This window comes from Raphanus sativus, unplaced genomic scaffold, assembly GCF_000801105.2.
Source record: "Raphanus sativus cultivar WK10039 unplaced genomic scaffold, ASM80110v3 Scaffold1693, whole genome shotgun sequence".
In the NCBI taxonomy this organism is placed as follows: Eukaryota; Viridiplantae; Streptophyta; class Magnoliopsida; order Brassicales; family Brassicaceae; genus Raphanus; species Raphanus sativus.
The window spans coordinates 1-18,557 of record NW_026617002.1 but is presented as its reverse complement, the minus strand read 5'-3'; the positions used below and the strand labels follow the sequence as shown (position 1 = coordinate 18,557).

The 18,557-nt window shown below is 42.6% G+C and overlaps 3 protein-coding genes and 2 pseudogenes across 3 annotated transcripts; all 5 read right to left on the bottom strand.

The window, feature by feature from the left end:
* Window positions 1-410: 410 nt before the first annotated feature.
* LOC108831755 (plant UBX domain-containing protein 4-like) lies at window positions 411-1,350 on the bottom strand (annotated as a pseudogene).
* A 784-nt stretch (window positions 1,351-2,134) lies between these two features.
* Window positions 2,135-3,429, bottom strand: LOC130504596 (uncharacterized). Its single transcript, XM_056999222.1, has 5 exons — window positions 3,321-3,429; window positions 3,114-3,214; window positions 2,884-3,002; window positions 2,624-2,707; window positions 2,135-2,397 (listed from the first exon to the last, which is right to left on the bottom strand). The coding sequence occupies exons 1-5, from the start codon at window positions 3,427-3,429 to the stop codon at window positions 2,295-2,297; spliced, it is 516 nt and encodes a 171-aa protein (XP_056855202.1). The 3' UTR covers window positions 2,135-2,294.
* A 5,591-nt stretch (window positions 3,430-9,020) lies between these two features.
* Window positions 9,021-9,958, bottom strand: LOC130504595 (plant UBX domain-containing protein 4-like; annotated as a pseudogene).
* A 778-nt stretch (window positions 9,959-10,736) lies between these two features.
* On the bottom strand, window positions 10,737-12,767 carry LOC108831756 (uncharacterized). The gene is made up of 7 exons (XM_056999221.1): window positions 12,667-12,767; window positions 12,460-12,504; window positions 11,905-12,054; window positions 11,722-11,795; window positions 11,492-11,610; window positions 11,232-11,315; window positions 10,737-11,005 (listed from the first exon to the last, which is right to left on the bottom strand). Exons 2-7 carry the CDS (start codon window positions 12,464-12,466, stop codon window positions 10,903-10,905), a joined length of 537 nt encoding a protein of 178 aa, XP_056855201.1. The 5' UTR covers window positions 12,467-12,504; window positions 12,667-12,767; the 3' UTR covers window positions 10,737-10,902.
* A 5,226-nt stretch (window positions 12,768-17,993) lies between these two features.
* Window positions 17,994-18,552, bottom strand: LOC130504597 (plant UBX domain-containing protein 4-like; the record flags this gene model as incomplete). Its single annotated transcript, XM_056999223.1, has 2 exons — window positions 17,994-18,380; window positions 18,463-18,552. Coding segments are annotated over 2 exons (477 nt in total), but the record flags the coding sequence as incomplete, so codon positions are not given.
* Window positions 18,553-18,557: the final 5 nt, after the last annotated feature.

Here is an 18,557-nt window from a genome sequence, read left to right as displayed (position 1 = left end):
CCTTGATGAAGACAACATCGGATCTCCTCCCGAAATCCCAATCGAAGAAGGTTCGCGAACCGGTTGCTTCCCTAGCGCCTTGATAAGCGAATCGAACTTCGTATCGAGCTTCGTATCAATCGCTGAAAGCTTCGTATCAAAGGAATCTACTCGCTTCGCCAACGAATCGAATCGTCGATCCTTCTCTTCCGCATCCTCCGATAATTTCTCACACATCAACATCAGAAATTGAATCTGACCTTGTACCTTCGTCGGTGCCTCCGGTGAGGCATCAGAATAGCTTGATTTCGTCGCCGAAGACATCGTAACCGCCGCGTTTTTGCTCCGATCTCAGTTTCGCCGCACCAATGGTAGAGTTTCGATATCCGAAAGATGTAAAGGAAAGTAAGTTTGTATTTGAAATGAAATTTCTAGAATTTCTGAAGAACGACAGAGTTGGCTAGACCAGCTTGTTGAATGGTCTGAGCGAGATCAGCCAAAGGAGTAGGTGGGAACCCCATTGTCTGAAGCTGGTAATTAACCGGAGCTCCAGGTCTAGAGGAGTCAATGAAAGCGCGAATATCATTGACCGTGTGATGGTGATTGAACTTACCCACAAGCCGGGTCCCATCCGTTAGTCTAATCTGGATCGATGTGGTCGGAGCGGTTTCATCTATTACAAGACACAGAGATGGTGCTGCTGCTGCTGCGACCCCGGTTTGTACAGGAACGGGTGAGGAATCAGGAGCCACCACCGATGAGGTAGCACCAAGAGTCCTTCCAACACCCTGAAATGAAACCTTAGGCTTCTCTCTTTCCTACAAATGAGATGAAACAAGACATTACATGTTGTTGGTTGATGATGTATGGATATGAGTATAGAGAGGAGAGAACACTAACTGGACATTTCTCTTCCCTTCGCATCAGATTGACATGTACAGGAGCTCTTCTATCTTCAGGCTCAAGCTCTTTCGGACACTCAGACTTTCGAATACTCTACAGAAACAAAAAAAAAAAACATAAGTCAAACAGAGAAAGGAAAAGAGGACATTTGGTTTCAGTGTAGTAGTACCTCGAGAAAAGAAGCATTGTCTGGATCATCCAACTTCCTCAAAGGACCATCATCAATGGTGAAACCATCAGACCAGAAGATAATGGTGTGAGACACAGGGTCAGGCTGTTGAGGAGGAGCAGTTGAAACACTCTCTCCACCAGAAAGCAACCTCCCTGTTCCAGTAAAGCTTCTGGAACTCGTAGACGAAGAAGGAGTCTCAAGAGGTCCTTCAACGGCTCCTAATTGTCATCAAGAGTGCGGATTCCACCGGCTCGACTGCTCGACGGCTTCGCTGGCTTCTTGTCCTTGGATGACATTTTGTGTTTTCTCTCCGATGTGCCAACAGTAAACGAGAAAGAGAGAGATGACGACGCATTATCAATGTGTGGGTTAACTAAAAGTAGGTCTCCCGGTTGGGTTACTTCGGTTTACGGTTCAATTCGGTTTGGTTAAGGTGGTTGTTGGTTAGAAATATTGGGATGAATCGGTTTAGTCTCAGTTTAGAAAAACTGAATTAGGCAATTAGCTGATGGGTGAACTGATAACGGAATTAATTTCGAAATGTGATATCGGTTAAGAACTTATAGCTGAACATTTCAATTCGATTTGGAATGTTTTCGGTTCAAAACCGCATGTCTAAACAAAAAAGAGTACGAAGCTTTAGATTTTTTTTTGGTTGGTACGAAACTGGCTCTCTATCAAAACCAGAAGGAACCGAATCTTAGCCTACCGACATTAATAGATAAGAGGTCACATGCATGCTTCTTGGAAGACAGTGATGGATGGCAACAAAATTTCAGAATGATTCAAAATTAGATTATAACTAAGAAAAAAAAAGAATCTTCTGTCAACCCAGTTTCTATGTAGACAAGTTCTTTTAAACTAAATGTTTACCTGAGAGGATGTTATTCATGAAATCCGGTTCATATCTGTAACTTACAGAAGGTGTTTGATGTTCTGCTCATATGTCCTGGCTAATTGCACTCAATATCACAAGCTTGTTAAGACAACAATGTCTTCTACTATCAAGGATCAACACTAAGGTCCCAAGTTTGTTTGGTGACTTGTGAGCATCATATTTTTGGTTTATTTTAGAAGCGTCTCTAATATCACAATCCACAAAAGTGCTTTAAGTAAATAATTTTTACTTTCCATCCAAAAATATGGTTACATTAGGAAGCATCTGCACCATAAATGCATTATTTTGTTTTAGAATGTATGATTCATTCTGGAGCATGGCTCTACTAAAATGACAAAAGCTTTACCAAAGAAACCATTTCTTCCAAGTAGAAGGTTTCGCCGGCTGATCATGCGCTTCCTTTTTCCTATTTTCCATTCCTTGCTTCAGTGACTCCAGTCTTTTCCTGTCACATCCATGAAATGAAAAAAAGAACCTTAGCTTTAAGCTAACAAGTAGACACAGAGTTCACCACATACAGGGAATAAAACAGTCACACATAGAGATGTAAAACAGCAATTCAGAAACGTAAAAGCAGTTTCGGTAATGTTTATGGGTTCAACTAGTCGCATGCAGCATGTTTGTGATAATGAATATTGCTATTCTATAAGATAAAGGTATCTTTACAGTACTTGGTATCCGTCATACGACCGTGCAAACTCCATCTCCGACGAAATCCTTCAATTCCTTCAGCTCCACTTGCTAGAATCAAGTGCCTGATGATTATAAAAAGAATATTAGTCAACATTTGGATTACTTTGTGAAGATTTTACATGATTACATTGGGGCACAGATCCAGAAACAAACTCTTCTCATAAAGGTTATCCAAAAAAACTGAGCTTGATGTTATATCTGTAAATTGTGTCACTACACAATGTTCAAGAAAGAGTACCTTTCTAGTGATGTGGCTTCAGCTTCAAGCTGAGTAATCCTTTCCTTAGCAAGATCAATAGGCATTGACGATCCTAACTTGTATTCGCTCTCTTGAAGCCTTACTCTCAATACCTTGTCCTAGAGAAAACAAATAAAAAAACTCAAAGAAATGAATATGAGATATGAAAAAGCTAACTATACATAAATATAATCTGAGCAAAGGGTTGATGTGGAGAAAGACAACATTACCCTGTTTTCAGCACACTGTCGATACAAGGCAAGTTCATCTTGGCAAAATGGTTCAATATCATTAATTTGCAAACCTGAAACCCAAGAAACATAATCAAATTCTAGACACTGACAGATGGGATGTCATCCTATAACCGAAAACGAAAATACACGGACTTTGTAACAGGTAAACAGGAGACTTACATAGGAATAGATTCCTCAAAATACCATCGCAGAGTTCAACACCTTGGAGGACATGTGAAGCAATTTCAGGAGGGATGACAGGAGATGGAGGACCCATCATTAGGTCGTCACCGACCAGTATGGTTTCCTCCATCATTGGCTGTGAATCAACTGAGGAATAGTAATCACCAATGTTACAACTTCTCTCATATACATATATTAAAATGGACTCACAATCCAAAACCTGTGAACCCTGAAAACAAAGAAAGACAAGATCATACACTCATTCAGGCATTTCGTCGAACAGTTTCGAAGCAACGCAATTAAAGATGGAAAAGTCAAAAAGCGTCTGCTCTCAGAGAAAATTTTCAAGTAAAACTGAGAAACAATATCCAGCCGCGGCAGCAAGGTTTACCTTCGAGGTGCTGATACACTCTTGTTTGGTAAGTGCAGAGTCTGTCTGAGAGAGACTTTCGGTTTGAGGAAGGTTTCGGTCAAAGGGAAGTAAATTTAGCTTACGATGTCTCTACTGCTTAATACGACGCCGTTTGAAATTAAAACTAGTTCTCGTCTCGTCTCAAGGCGTCCAAACTAACTACTGTCGTATGAAAGTGGTAGAGTTTCGATATCCGAAAGATGTAAAGGAAAGTAAGTTTGTATTTGAAATGAAAATAGCTTTGCGAAGTTCAGATTCAGATCCCTATCTCATATCGATAGTGATCTTCCTCTACGATCTCATAACGATCGCCATCAGACTCATATCGTCTAGAAACAACATCAAAGCATGAAAGAATAAGCAACAGACTCTCTTTCTTATTTAAACTTCCTTCTCTCCCTCCTCGAGATCTAACTGCAAAGTCTCCCCCTCAAACAGAGACTCTCGTTCCCCGCTCAACTCTTCCACGTCATCCATTCCCTCTCTTTGAACTTCATCCACTCGTTTCTCCACGTCACCACCCTCCGTATTCAAACTTCTTTTCTTCTGTCGAACGTAACCTCTCTTATACTTATCAATACTCCTCCTTTTGAAACCAAGCTTGTCCTCAAGCTTGAAGAAAGGAAACAACTCTTCAAACTCCCTCAGTGACATCCAAGAATTTTCATGAGTCGGTCGACCCACCCATGTAACCAACAGCTCCAAATACCCCTGCTCATCGTAGCGAGTTGCTAACACTTCTTGTGGCTCCGGCGCTACTTCCAACTCTTCAATACCCTCCGATGGTAATGGTAGTACCACTTTGTCAACTCCAATCGCTGCCTTCAACAGAGAACAATGAAAAACCGGGTGAATCCTACTCGTAGCCGGCAACTCAAGCTTGTAAGCCGATGGTCCAATATGAGAGAGCACTTTGTATAGGCCAAAGTACTTTGCTGCTAGTTTAGGACAAACCCGTTTCGCCACCGATTGCTGTCTATAAGGCCGAAGTTTCAAGTAAACCCAAGTCCCCACCTCAAAGTTAACATCTCTACAATGTTTGTCTGCGTACTTCTTCATCATCTCTTGAGCTTGACTAAGATTCTGCTTCACCATATTCAACACTCGATCCCTTTCTCGTAATGCTTCCTCCAAATCAAAATTAGCCGTAGAGCCTTCTTCAAACTTCACAATGGTTGGAGGTTCACGCCCATAAACAACTTGAAACGGAGTGGTCTTCAAAGCTGTATGGAACGATGTATTATACCAGAATTCCGCCCAAGGGAGATACTTATGCCAAGTTCGTGGATGAGACGAAGCAAAGCATCTAAGATATGTCTCCAAACACCGATTGATCACTTCAGATTGACCATCAGTTTGAGGGTGGAAAGCAGTACTGTACTTGAGCTGAGTACCTGCGAGACGGAACACCTCTTTCCAAAAAGCACTCAAGAAGATTCTGTCCCTATCAGATACAATACTCGCAGGATAGCCGTGTAAGCGCACCACCCCCTCAATGAAACAATTAGCCACATCTACTGTAGAGAACGGATGCCTCAAACTCAAGAAATGAGCATACTTGCTCAGTCTGTCCACTACTACCAAAATGACATTGAACCCTTGTGAAGTTGGTAAAGCTTCAATAAAGTCCATTGCCAAATCTTCCCACACACGTGATGGTAATTGGAGAGGCTGCAGTAGCCCAGCTGGAGACAACGTAGACGTCTTATGAGTTTGGCAAACTATGCACTCCGACACGTACTTCTGAACATCTTTTGCCATGCCTTCCCAATAAAACGTTCATTGTATCCTCTTCAGTGTCTTCAACACGCCTGAGTGTCCACCCGACACACTATCATGAGCATCATGAAGCAACACCCCAATAAAACGCGACGTCTTCGGAATTACCAACCTCCTCTTATACCACAAACGTCCTTCAACCACCTGATAATTCACCGAAGTTACAGAGTTATCTTTCACCTTCCCCAGTAATAACTGAATAGACGGATCACCATCGATCTCATGATAAATGTCTTGTAGTTGTAATACTGAAGGAGATGTTAAAGATAATAACATCGTGTTTAAAGAGCAGCTTAGTCCACTCATGCTTCGTGATAACCCATCGGCTGCCTTGTTCTCACATCCTGGTTTATACAGAATATCAAACTCAAACCCCAATAACTGCACCAACCACTTTTGATACTCCATATTAACCTCCTTCTGTTCTAAAAGAAACTTCAAGCTTCGTTGGTCAGAGTGAACCACAAACTTCCTCCCAATCAAATAATGCTTCCATTTCTTAACTGCCATAACCACTGCCATAAGTTCCCTCTCATACGCTGGTTTTAGTTGCTCCCGCGCCGTCAGCGCATGGCTAAAGAACGCAATAGGACGTTTCTCCTGCATCAACACTGCACCCAAACCCACTCCCGAAGCATCAGTCTCAACCACGAATTGCTTCTCAAAGTCAGGTAATGCCAGCACGGGAGCAGTGCACATTGCTTCCTTCAAGTTCTCAAATGCCAACTGAGCTTCCTGACGCCAGCAAAACTGATCTTTCTTCAATAAAGATGTTAATGGCTTAGCAATCATACCATAGCTCCGCACAAACTTCCGATAGTAACCAGTTAAGCCTAAGAACCCTCGAAGCTGCTTAACATTCTTAGGAATAGGCCACTGTTTCATTGCTTCAGTCTTCATATTATCAGTTGCCACCCCATCTCCTGAAATGATATGACCCAAGTACTCCACTTGATCCATACCAAACACGCACTTCTTTCGGTTAGCAAACAACTGATTATCTCGGAACACCTTCAACACTGCCTCCAGATGCTGTAAGTGAAGCTCCATAGACGAGCTATACACGAGCACATCATCAAAGAACACCAGAACAAAGTCTCGCAGAAAAGGTTTAAACAGCTTGTTCATCAAGGCTTGAAACGTGGCGGGAGCATTCGTTAAGCCAAATGGCATCACAAGAAACTCATAGTGCCCCTCCATGGTTCGAAAAGCTGTTTTTGGAATGTCCTTCTCTGCCATCCTAATCTGGTGGTAGCCAGAACGCAAGTCCAGTTTGGAAAAGACTCTTGCACCATGAAGCTCATCCAACAATTGATCTATCACCGGTATTGGAAACTTGTCAGAGACAGTCACGCGGTTCACTGCTCTGTAATCCACACAGAAGCGATAGCTTTTATCTTTTTTCTTCACCAACAGAACCGGACTAGAGAACGGACTCGTACTGACTCTGATGATTCCAGCTTCCAGCATCTCTGCAACCATCTTTTCCATTACAATCTTCGTAGCGTGAGGGTAACGATATGGTCGTACCGACACTGTCTCCACTCCTGGCTGCAACTGGATCGAATGCTCATTTCCTCGAAAAGGAGGTAAGCCTTGAGGTAATGAGAACACAATATCCCACTTCTGCAACAAAGATTCCAAAGCTGACTTCACTCTTGGAATCTGTTGACAAGACTCAGTTTGTCTTAAAGAAATCCCTTGCTTTAGCTCCTTCCCAATACCGCTCGGCTGTAAGTGCTTGAGAGACATCCTAGGGGAATGTAAACTTCTATCTCCCCAAATAGTCACTTTCTCATCATTGTGAATAAACGAAAGCTCTTGCTCCTTCCAATCCATCTCACACTTTCCCAATGTCTCTAACCACTGAACGCCCAATATCACATCCACAGACCCCAACTCCAGTGAAATAAAGTCAGACGTGAAGCTGGCGCCATTCAACTGAAACAGAACCCTTTTACAAACTCCAGATCCTTTGACAATCACTCCATTACCCAAAAGCACATCCAGACTATTATCATCACAGACCAATAATCGCAACTTCTTCACAACTTGAGGAGAAATGAAATTATGTGATGCCCCACTGTCCATCATAACAAGGACCTCTGCATTGTGAATTTTTCCCATCAGCTTCATTGTTTTAGGAGCATCAATACCCAAGTAAGCATTCATTGACAACGTCTTCAGTTCGGAACTCAGCACCTCCTCTTCTAACTCCTCCTCTACACTTCCCATTAACTCCACTTCAAAACCATTCATAACTGTTAAAATACGGAACTCCTTCTTTGGACAGATTGCTTGGTGTGTCTTTGACCATTTATCACCACATTTGAAACAGAGTCCTTGCCTTCTCATCGCATCTAGTTCCGCATCCGAATGACGCTGCCTTGGTCGTTGATATGGTTTAGACGGCGCGTTATTCTCCTTCTGTGGCTTCACTTCTGCTGCTACTGCTTTCTGGTTATTACTGTGATAGCTCGATGTACGTGCAGCAGTGTTGGTCCCAGTGTTCTGTAGTTTAGAACGTCCTTTCGGATTTTCACTCAACACACTACAAAACGTACTCGACTCCATCTTAAGCACCACAGCTATAAAGTTTGAGAGACCTTGTGGTTCCTTCATCCGTATCACCTCTTTCATTTCACGCGTCAACCCAATGTAGAACACTCTCTCAAGATGATGATCCGGCAAATCAGTTACTTGAGCTGAAAGATCCTCAAATTCTGACACATAATCTGCTACTGAACCGGTCTGCCTTATTGAGAAGAAACGTGTAGTAGGTTCATCATCAATCGATTCGGAAAATCTCACAAACATCCTCTGTTTAAAATCTTTCCAATCCATAAAACCTCCCCTACGCATCACCCAAGAGTACCATTTCTTCAACGCTCCTTTCAAACACAAAGGTACCAGATCCATCCTTGACTCTTCATCGTAACGCCCCAGCTCAAAGAAGTACTCAACGTCCACCATCCACTCAGCAACACCAACACCATCGCACGTCGGCATTTCAATCTTCTTTAACATGTTTTCTCTATTATCTAGGTTAAACTGATCGTTCCGATAACCTAGCATAGAGTTCTCCCGGTACTGATCGTGACGAGAGTTCCATACCTGAGACCTTGATGAAGACAACATCGGATCTCCTCCCGAAATCCCAATCGAAGAAGGTTCGCGAACCGGTTGCTTCCCTAGCGCCTTGATAAGCGAATCGAACTTCGTATCAAGCTTCGTATCAATCGCTGAAAGCTTCGTATCAAAGGAATCTACTCGCTTCGCCAACGAATCGAATCGTCGATCCTTCTCTTCCGCATCCTCCGATAATTTCTCACACATCAACATCAGAAATTGAATCTGACCTTGTACCTTCGTCGGTGCCTCCGGTGAGGCATCAGAATAGCTTGATTTCGTCGCCGAAGACATCGTAACCGCCGCGTTTTTGCTCCGATCTCAGTTTCGCCGCACCAATGGTAGAGTTTCGATATCCGAAAGATGTAAAGGAAAGTAAGTTTGTATTTGAAATGAAATTTCTAGAATTTCTGAAGAACGACAGAGTTGGCTAGACCAGCTTGTTGAATGGTCTGAGCGAGATCAGCCAAAGGAGTAGGTGGGAACCCCATTGTCTGAAGCTGGTAATTAACCGGAGCTCCAGGTCTAGAGGAGTCAATGAAAGCGCGAATATCATTGACCGTGTGATGGTGATTGAACTTACCCACAAGCCGGGTCCCATCCGTTAGTCTAATCTGGATCGATGTGGTCGGAGCGGTTTCATCTATTACAAGACACGGAGATGGTGCTGCTGCTGCTGCGACCCCGGTTTGTACAGGAACGGGTGAGGAATCAGGAGCCACCACCGATGAGGTAGCACCAAGAGTCCTTCCAACACCCTGAAATGAAACCTTAGGCTTCTCTCTTTCCTACAAATGAGATGAAACAAGACATTACATGTTGTTGGTTGATGATGTATGGATATGAGTATAGAGAGGAGAGAACACTAACTGGACATTTCTCTTCCCTTCGCATCAGATTGACATGTACAGGAGCTCTTCTATCTTCAGGCTCAAGCTCTTTCGGACACTCAGACTTTCGAATACTCTACAGAAACAAAAAAAAAACATAAGTCAAACAGAGAAAGGACAAGAGGACATTTGGTTTCAGTGTAGTAGTACCTCGAGAAAAGAAGCATTGTCTGGATCATCCAACTTCCTCAAAGGACCATCATCAATGGTGAAACCATCAGACCAGAAGATAATGGTGTGAGACACAGGGTCAGGCTGTTGAGGAGGAGCAGTTGAAACACTCTCTCCACCAGAAAGCAACCTCCCTGTTCCAGTAAAGCTTCTGGAACTCGAAGACGAAGAAGGAGTCTCAAGAGGTCCTTCAACGGCTCCTAATTGTCATCAAGAGTGCGGATTCCACCGGCTCGACTGCTCGACGGCTTCGCTGGCTTCTTGTCCTTGGATGACATTTTGTGTTTTCTCTCCGATGTGCCAACAGTAAACGAGAAAGAGAGAGATGACGACGCATTATCAATGTGTGGGTTAACTAAAAGTAGGTCTCCCGGTTGGGTTACTTCGGTTTACGGTTCAATTCGGTTTGGTTAAGGTGGTTGTTGGTTAGAAATATTGGGATGAATCGGTTTAGTCTCAGTTTAGAAAAACTGAATTAGGCAATTAGCTGATGGGTGAACTGATAACGGAATTAATTTCGAAATGTGATATCGGTTAAGAACTTATAGCTGAACATTTCAATTCGATTTGGAATGTTTTCGGTTCAAAACCGCATGTCTAAACAAAAAAGAGTACGAAGCTTTAGATTTTTTTTTGGTTGGTACGAAACTGGCTCTCTATCAAAACCAGAAGGAACCGAATCTTAGCCTACCGACATTAATAGATAAGAGGTCACATGCATGCTTCTTGGAAGACAGTGATGGATGGCAACAAAATTTCAGAATGATTCAAAATTAGATTATAACTAAGAAAAAAAAAGAATCTTCTGTCAACCCAGTTTCTATGTAGACAAGTTCTTTTAAACTAAATGTTTACCTGAGAGGATGTTATTCATGAAATCCGGTTCATATCTGTAACTTACAGAAGGAGTTTGATGTTCTGCTCATATGTCTTGGCTAATTGCACTCAATATCACAAGCTTGTTAAGACAACAATGTCTTCTACTATCAAGGATCAACACTAAGGTCCCAAGTTTGTTTGGTGACTTGTGAGCATCATATTTTTGGTTTATTTTAGAAGCGTCTCTAATATCACAATCCACAAAAGTGCTTTAAGTAAATAATTTTTACTTTCCATCCAAAAATATGGTTACATTAGGAAGCATCTGCACCATAAATGCATTATTTTGTTTTAGAATGTATGATTCATTCTGGAGCATGGCTCTACTAAAATGACAAAAGCTTTACCAAAGAAACCATCTCTTCCAAGTAGAAGGTTTCGCCGGCTGATCATGCGCTTCCTTTTTCCTATTTTCCATTCCTTGCTTCAGTGACTCCAGTCTTTTCCTGTCACATCCATGAAATGAAAAAAAGAACCTTAGCTTTAAGCTAACAAGTAGACACAGAGTTCACCACATACAGGGAATAAAACAGTCACACATAGAGATGTAAAACAGCAATTCAGAAACGTAAAAGCAGTTTCGGTAATGTTTATGGGTTCAACTAGTCGCATGCAGCATGTTTGTGATAATGAATATTGCTATTCTATAAGATAAAGGTATCTTTACAGTACTTGGTATCCGTCATACGACCGTGCAAACTCCATCTCCGACGAAATCCTTCAATTCCTTCAGCTCCACTTGCTAGAATCAAGTGCCTGATGATTATAAAAAGAATATTAGTCAACATTTGGATTACTTTGTGAAGATTTTACATGATTACATTGGGGCACAGATCCAGAAACAAACTCTTCTCATAAAGGTTATCCAAAAAAACTGAGCTTGATGTTATATCTGTAAATTGTGTCACTACACAATGTTCAAGAAAGAGTACCTTTCTAGTGATGTGGCTTCAGCTTCAAGCTGAGTAATCCTTTCCTTAGCAAGATCAATAGGCATTGACGATCCTAACTTGTATTCGCTCTCTTGAAGCCTTACTCTCAATACCTTGTCCTAGAGAAAACAAATAAAAAAACTCAAAGAAATGAATATGAGATATGAAAAAGCTAACTATACATAAATATAATCTGAGCAAAGGGTTGATGTGGAGAAAGACAACATTACCCTGTTTTCAGCACACTGTCGATACAAGGCAAGCTCATCTTGGCAAAATGGTTCAATATCATTAATTTGCAAACCTGAAACCCAAGAAACATAATCAAATTCTAGACACTGACAGATGGGATGTCATCCTATAACCGAAAACGAAAATACACGGACTTTGTAACAGGTAAACAGGAGACTTACATAGGAATAGATTCCTCAAAATACCATCGCAGAGTTCAACACCTTGGAGGACATGTGAAGCAATTTCAGGAGGGATGACAGGAGATGGAGGACCCATCATTAGGTCGTCACCGACCAGTATGGTTTCCTCCATCATTGGCTGTGAATCAACTGAGGAATAGTAATCACCAATGTTACAACTTCTCTCATATACATATATTAAAATGGACTCACAATCCAAAAACTCTCGTCATAAGGGGACCTCAAATTCAATTTTTCCAGAATAAGAATGCACAAAATGGTGACGCAGATTGTGGCCTAAACGAGCTATATACTAAGAAGTTTTAGAACAAAATTTAACTTAAAACTAGCAACCAACACAAGGTTTTACCCGCAAACACCATAAACGTTTTGTAAAATTTCATTTCATTTCATGATCATATTTCATTAAGCTGCCAAAAATGTCCATTTCATCACTTTGCAGTCTAATTGCACCAATAACAGAAAGAAACGGCCTTTCTTGAAGCAAAACAGATTAATTTTTTTTTTTCCATTTCTCAAAAATCATTCACTTACCATCCATGGCTGCCGCGTATCAGAACAGACCAAAACCTGTGAACCCTGAAAACAAAGAAAGACAAGATCATACACTCATTCAGGCATTTCGTCGAACAGTTTCGAAGCAACGCAATTAAAGATGGAAAAGTCAAAAAGCGTCTGCTCTCAGAGAAAATTTTCAAGTAAAACTGAGAAACAATATCCAGCCGCGGCAGCAAGGTTTACCTTCGAGGTGCTGATACACTCTTGTTTGGTAAGTGCAGAGTCTGTCTGAGAGAGACTTTCGGTTTGAGGAAGGTTTCGGTCAAAGGGAAGTAAATTTAGCTTACGATGTCTCTACTGCTTAATACGACGCCGTTTGAAATTAAAACTAGTTCTCGTCTCGTCTCAAGGCGTCCAAACTAACTACTGTCGTATGAAAGTGGTAGAGTTTCGATATCCGAAAGATGTAAAGGAAAGTAAGTTTGTATTTGAAATGAAAATAGCTTTGCGAAGTTCAGATTCAGATCCCTATCTCATATCGATAGTGATCTTCCTCTACGATCTCATAACGATCGCCATCAGACTCATATCGTCTAGAAACAACATCAAAGCATGAAAGAATAAGCAACAGACTCTCTTTCTTATTTAAACTTCCTTCTCTCCCTCCTCGAGATCTAACTGCAAAGTCTCCCCCTCAAACAGAGACTCTCGTTCCCCGCTCAACTCTTCCACGTCATCCATTCCCTCTCTTTGAACTTCATCCACTCGTTTCTCCACGTCACCACCCTCCGTATTCAAACTTCTTTTCTTCTGTCGAACGTAACCTCTCTTATACTTATCAATACTCCTCCTTTTGAAACCAAGCTTGTCCTCAAGCTTGAAGAAAGGAAACAACTCTTCAAACTCCCTCAGTGACATCCAAGAATTTTCATGAGTCGGTCGACCCACCCATGTAACCAACAGCTCCAAATACCCCTGCTCATCGTAGCGAGTTGCTAACACTTCTTGTGGCTCCGGCGCTACTTCCAACTCTTCAATACCCTCCGATGGTAATGGTAGTACCACTTTGTCAACTCCAATCGCTGCCTTCAACAGAGAACAATGAAAAACCGGGTGAATCCTACTCGTAGCCGGCAACTCAAGCTTGTAAGCCGATGGTCCAATACGAGAGAGCACTTTGTATAGGCCAAAGTACTTTGCTGCTAGTTTAGGACAAACCCGTTTCGCCACCGATTGCTGTCTATAAGGCCGAAGTTTCAAGTAAACCCAAGTCCCCACCTCAAAGTTAACATCTCTACAATGTTTGTCTGCGTACTTCTTCATCATCTCTTGAGCTTGACTAAGATTCTGCTTCACCATATTCAACACTCGATCCCTTTCTCGTAATGCTTCCTCCAAATCAAAATTAGCCGTAGAGCCTTCTTCAAACTTCACAATGGTTGGAGGTTCACGCCCATAAACAACTTGAAACGGAGTGGTCTTCAAAGCTGTATGGAACGATGTATTATACCAGAATTCCGCCCAAGGGAGATACTTATGCCAAGTTCGTGGATGAGACGAAGCAAAGCATCTAAGATATGTCTCCAAACACCGATTGATCACTTCAGATTGACCATCAGTTTGAGGGTGGAAAGCAGTACTGTACTTGAGCTGAGTACCTGCGAGACGGAACACCTCTTTCCAAAAAGCACTCAAGAAGATTCTGTCCCTATCAGATACAATACTCGCAGGATAGCCGTGTAAGCGCACCACCCCCTCAATGAAACAATTAGCCACATCTACTGTAGAGAACGGATGCCTCAAACTCAAGAAATGAGCATACTTGCTCAGTCTGTCCACTACTACCAAAATGACATTGAACCCTTGTGAAGTTGGTAAAGCTTCAATAAAGTCCATTGCCAAATCTTCCCACACACGTGATGGTAATTGGAGAGGCTGCAGTAGCCCAGCTGGAGACAACGTAGACGTCTTATGAGTTTGGCAAACTATGCACTCCGACACGTACTTCTGAACATCTTTTGCCATGCCTTCCCAATAAAACGTTCATTGTATCCTCTTCAGTGTCTTCAACACGCCTGAGTGTCCACCCGACACACTATCATGAGCATCATGAAGCAACACCCCAATAAAACGCGACGTCTTCGGAATTACCAACCTCCTCTTATACCACAAACGTCCTTCAACCACCTGATAATTCACCGAAGTTACAGAGTTATCTTTCACCTTCCCCAGTAATAACTGAATAGACGGATCACCATCGATCTCATGATAAATGTCTTGTAGTTGTAATACTGAAGGAGATGTTAAAGATAATAACATCGTGTTTAAAGAGCAGCTTAGTCCACTCATGCTTCGTGATAACCCATCGGCTGCCTTGTTCTCACATCCTGGTTTATACAGAATATCAAACTCAAACCCCAATAACTGCACCAACCACTTTTGATACTCCATATTAACCTCCTTCTGTTCTAAAAGAAACTTCAAGCTTCGTTGGTCAGAGTGAACCACAAACTTCCTCCCAATCAAATAATGCTTCCATTTCTTAACTGCCATAACCACTGCCATAAGTTCCCTCTCATACGCTGGTTTTAGTTGCTCCCGCGCCGTCAGCGCATGGCTAAAGAACGCAATAGGACGTTTCTCCTGCATCAACACTGCACCCAAACCCACTCCCGAAGCATCAGTCTCAACCACGAATTGCTTCTCAAAGTCAGGTAATGCCAGCACGGGAGCAGTGCACATTGCTTCCTTCAAGTTCTCAAATGCCAACTGAGCTTCCTGACGCCAGCAAAACTGATCTTTCTTCAATAAAGATGTTAATGGCTTAGCAATCATACCATAGCTCCGCACAAACTTCCGATAGTAACCAGTTAAGCCTAAGAACCCTCGAAGCTGCTTAACATTCTTAGGAATAGGCCACTGTTTCATTGCTTCAGTCTTCATATTATCAGTTGCCACCCCATCTCCTGAAATGATATGACCCAAGTACTCCACTTGATCCATACCAAACACGCACTTCTTTCGGTTAGCAAACAACTGATTATCTCGGAACACCTTCAACACTGCCTCCAGATGCTGTAAGTGAAGCTCCATAGACGAGCTATACACGAGCACATCATCAAAGAACACCAGAACAAAGTCTCGCAGAAAAGGTTTAAACAGCTTGTTCATCAAGGCTTGAAACGTGGCGGGAGCATTCGTTAAGCCAAATGGCATCACAAGAAACTCATAGTGCCCCTCCATGGTTCGAAAAGCTGTTTTTGGAATGTCCTTCTCTGCCATCCTAATCTGGTGGTAGCCAGAACGCAAGTCCAGTTTGGAAAAGACTCTTGCACCATGAAGCTCATCCAACAATTGATCTATCACCGGTATTGGAAACTTGTCAGAGACAGTCACGCGGTTCACTGCTCTGTAATCCACACAGAAGCGATAGCTTTTATCTTTTTTCTTCACCAACAGAACCGGACTAGAGAACGGACTCGTACTGACTCTGATGATTCCAGCTTCCAGCATCTCTGCAACCATCTTTTCCATTACAATCTTCGTAGCGTGAGGGTAACGATATGGTCGTACCGACACTGTCTCCACTCCTGGCTGCAACTGGATCGAATGCTCATTTCCTCGAAAAGGAGGTAAGCCTTGAGGTAATGAGAACACAATATCCCACTTCTGCAACAAAGATTCCAAAGCTGACTTCACTCTTGGAATCTGTTGACAAGACTCAGTTTGTCTTAAAGAAATCCCTTGCTTTAGCTCCTTCCCAATACCGCTCGGCTGTAAGTGCTTGAGAGACATCCTAGGGGAATGTAAACTTCTATCTCCCCAAATAGTCACTTTCTCATCATTGTGAATAAACGAAAGCTCTTGCTCCTTCCAATCCATCTCACACTTTCCCAATGTCTCTAACCACTGAACGCCCAATATCACATCCACAGACCCCAACTCCAGTGAAATAAAGTCAGACGTGAAGCTGGCGCCATTCAACTGAAACAGAACCCTTTTACAAACTCCAGATCCTTTGACAATCACTCCATTACCCAAAAGCACATCCAGACTATTATCATCACAGACCAATAATCGCAACTTCTTCACAACTTGAGGAGAAATGAAATTATGTGATGCCCCACTGTCCATCATAACAAGGACCTCTGCATTGTGAATTTTTCCCATCAGCTTCATTGTTTTAGGAGCATCAATACCCAAGTAAGCATTCATTGACAACGTCTTCAGTTCGGAACTCAGCACCTCCTCTTCTAACTCCTCCTCTACACTTCCCATTAACTCCACTTCAAAACCATTCATAACTGTTAAAATACGGAACTCCTTCTTTGGACAGATTGCTTGGTGTGTCTTTGACCATTTATCACCACATTTGAAACAGAGTCCTTGCCTTCTCATCGCATCTAGTTCCGCATCCGAATGACGCTGCCTTGGTCGTTGATATGGTTTAGACGGCGCGTTATTCTCCTTCTGTGGCTTCACTTCTGCTGCTACTGCTTTCTGGTTATTACTGTGATAGCTCGATGTACGTGCAGCAGTGTTGGTCCCAGTGTTCTGTAGTTTAGAACCTCCTTTCGGATTTTCACTCAACACACTACAAAACGTACTCGACTCCATCTTAAGCACCACAGCTATAAAGTTTGAGAGACCTTGTGGTTCCTTCATCCGTATCACCTCTTTCATTTCACGCGTCAACCCAATGTAGAACACTCTCTCAAGATGATGATCCGGCAAATCAGTTACTTGAGCTGAAAGATCCTCAAATTCTGACACATAATCTGCTACTGAACCGGTCTGCCTTATTGAGAAGAAACGTGTAGTAGGTTCATCATCAATCGATTCGGAAAATCTCACAAACATCCTCTGTTTAAAATCTTTCCAATCCATAAAACCTCCCCTACGCATCACCCAAGAGTACCATTTCTTCAACGCTCCTTTCAAACACAAAGGTACCAGATCCATCCTTGACTCTTCATCGTAACGCCCCAGCTCAAAGAAGTACTCAACGTCCACCATCCACTCAGCAACACCAACACCATCGCACGTCGGCATTTCAATCTTCTTTAACATGTTTTCTCTATTATCTAGGTTAAACTGATCGTTCCGATAACCTAGCATAGAGTTCTCCCGGTACTGATCGTGACGAGAGTTCCATACCTGAGACCTTGATGAAGACAACATCGGATCTCCTCCCGAAATCCCAATCGAAGAAGGTTCGCGAACCGGTTGCTTCCCTAGCGCCTTGATAAGCGAATCGAACTTCGTAAGCTTCGTATCAATCGCTGAAAGCTTCGTATCAAAGGAATCTACTCGCTTCGCCAACGAATCGAATCGTCGATCCTTCTCTTCCGCATCCTCCGATAATTTCTCACACATCAACATCAGAAATTGAATCTGACCTTGTACCTTCGTCGGTGCCTCCGGTGAGGCATCAGAATAGCTTGATTTCGTCGCCGAAGACATCGTAACCGCCGCGTTTTTGCTCCGATCTCAGTTTCGCCGCACCAATGGTAGAGTTTCGATATCCGAAAGATGTAAAGGAAAGTAAGTTTGTATTTGAAATGAAATTTCTAGAATTTCTGAAGAACGACAGAGTTGGCTAGACCAGCTTGTTGAATGGTCTGAGCGAGATCAGCCAAAGGAGTAGGTGGGAACCCCATTGTCTGAAGCTGGTAATTAACCGGAGCTCCAGGTCTAGAGGAGTCAATGAAAGCGCGAATATCATTGACCGTGTGATGGTGATTGAACTTACCCACAAGCCGGGTCCCATCCGTTAGTCTAATCTGGATCGATGTGGTCGGAGCGGTTTCATCTATTACAAGACACGGAGATGGTGCTGCTGCTGCTGCGACCCCGGTTTGTACAGGAACAGGTGAGGAATCAGGAGCCACCACCGATGAGGTAGCACCAAGAGTCCTTCCAACACCCTGAAATGAAACCTTAGGCTTCTCTCTTTCCTACAAATGAGATGAAACAAGACATTACATGTTGTTGGTTGATGATGTATGGATATGAGTATAGAGAGGAGAGAACACTAACTGGACATTTCTCTTCCCTTCGCATCAGATTGACATGTACAGGAGCTCTTCTATCTTCAGGCTCAAGCTCTTTCGGACACTCAGACTTTCGAATAC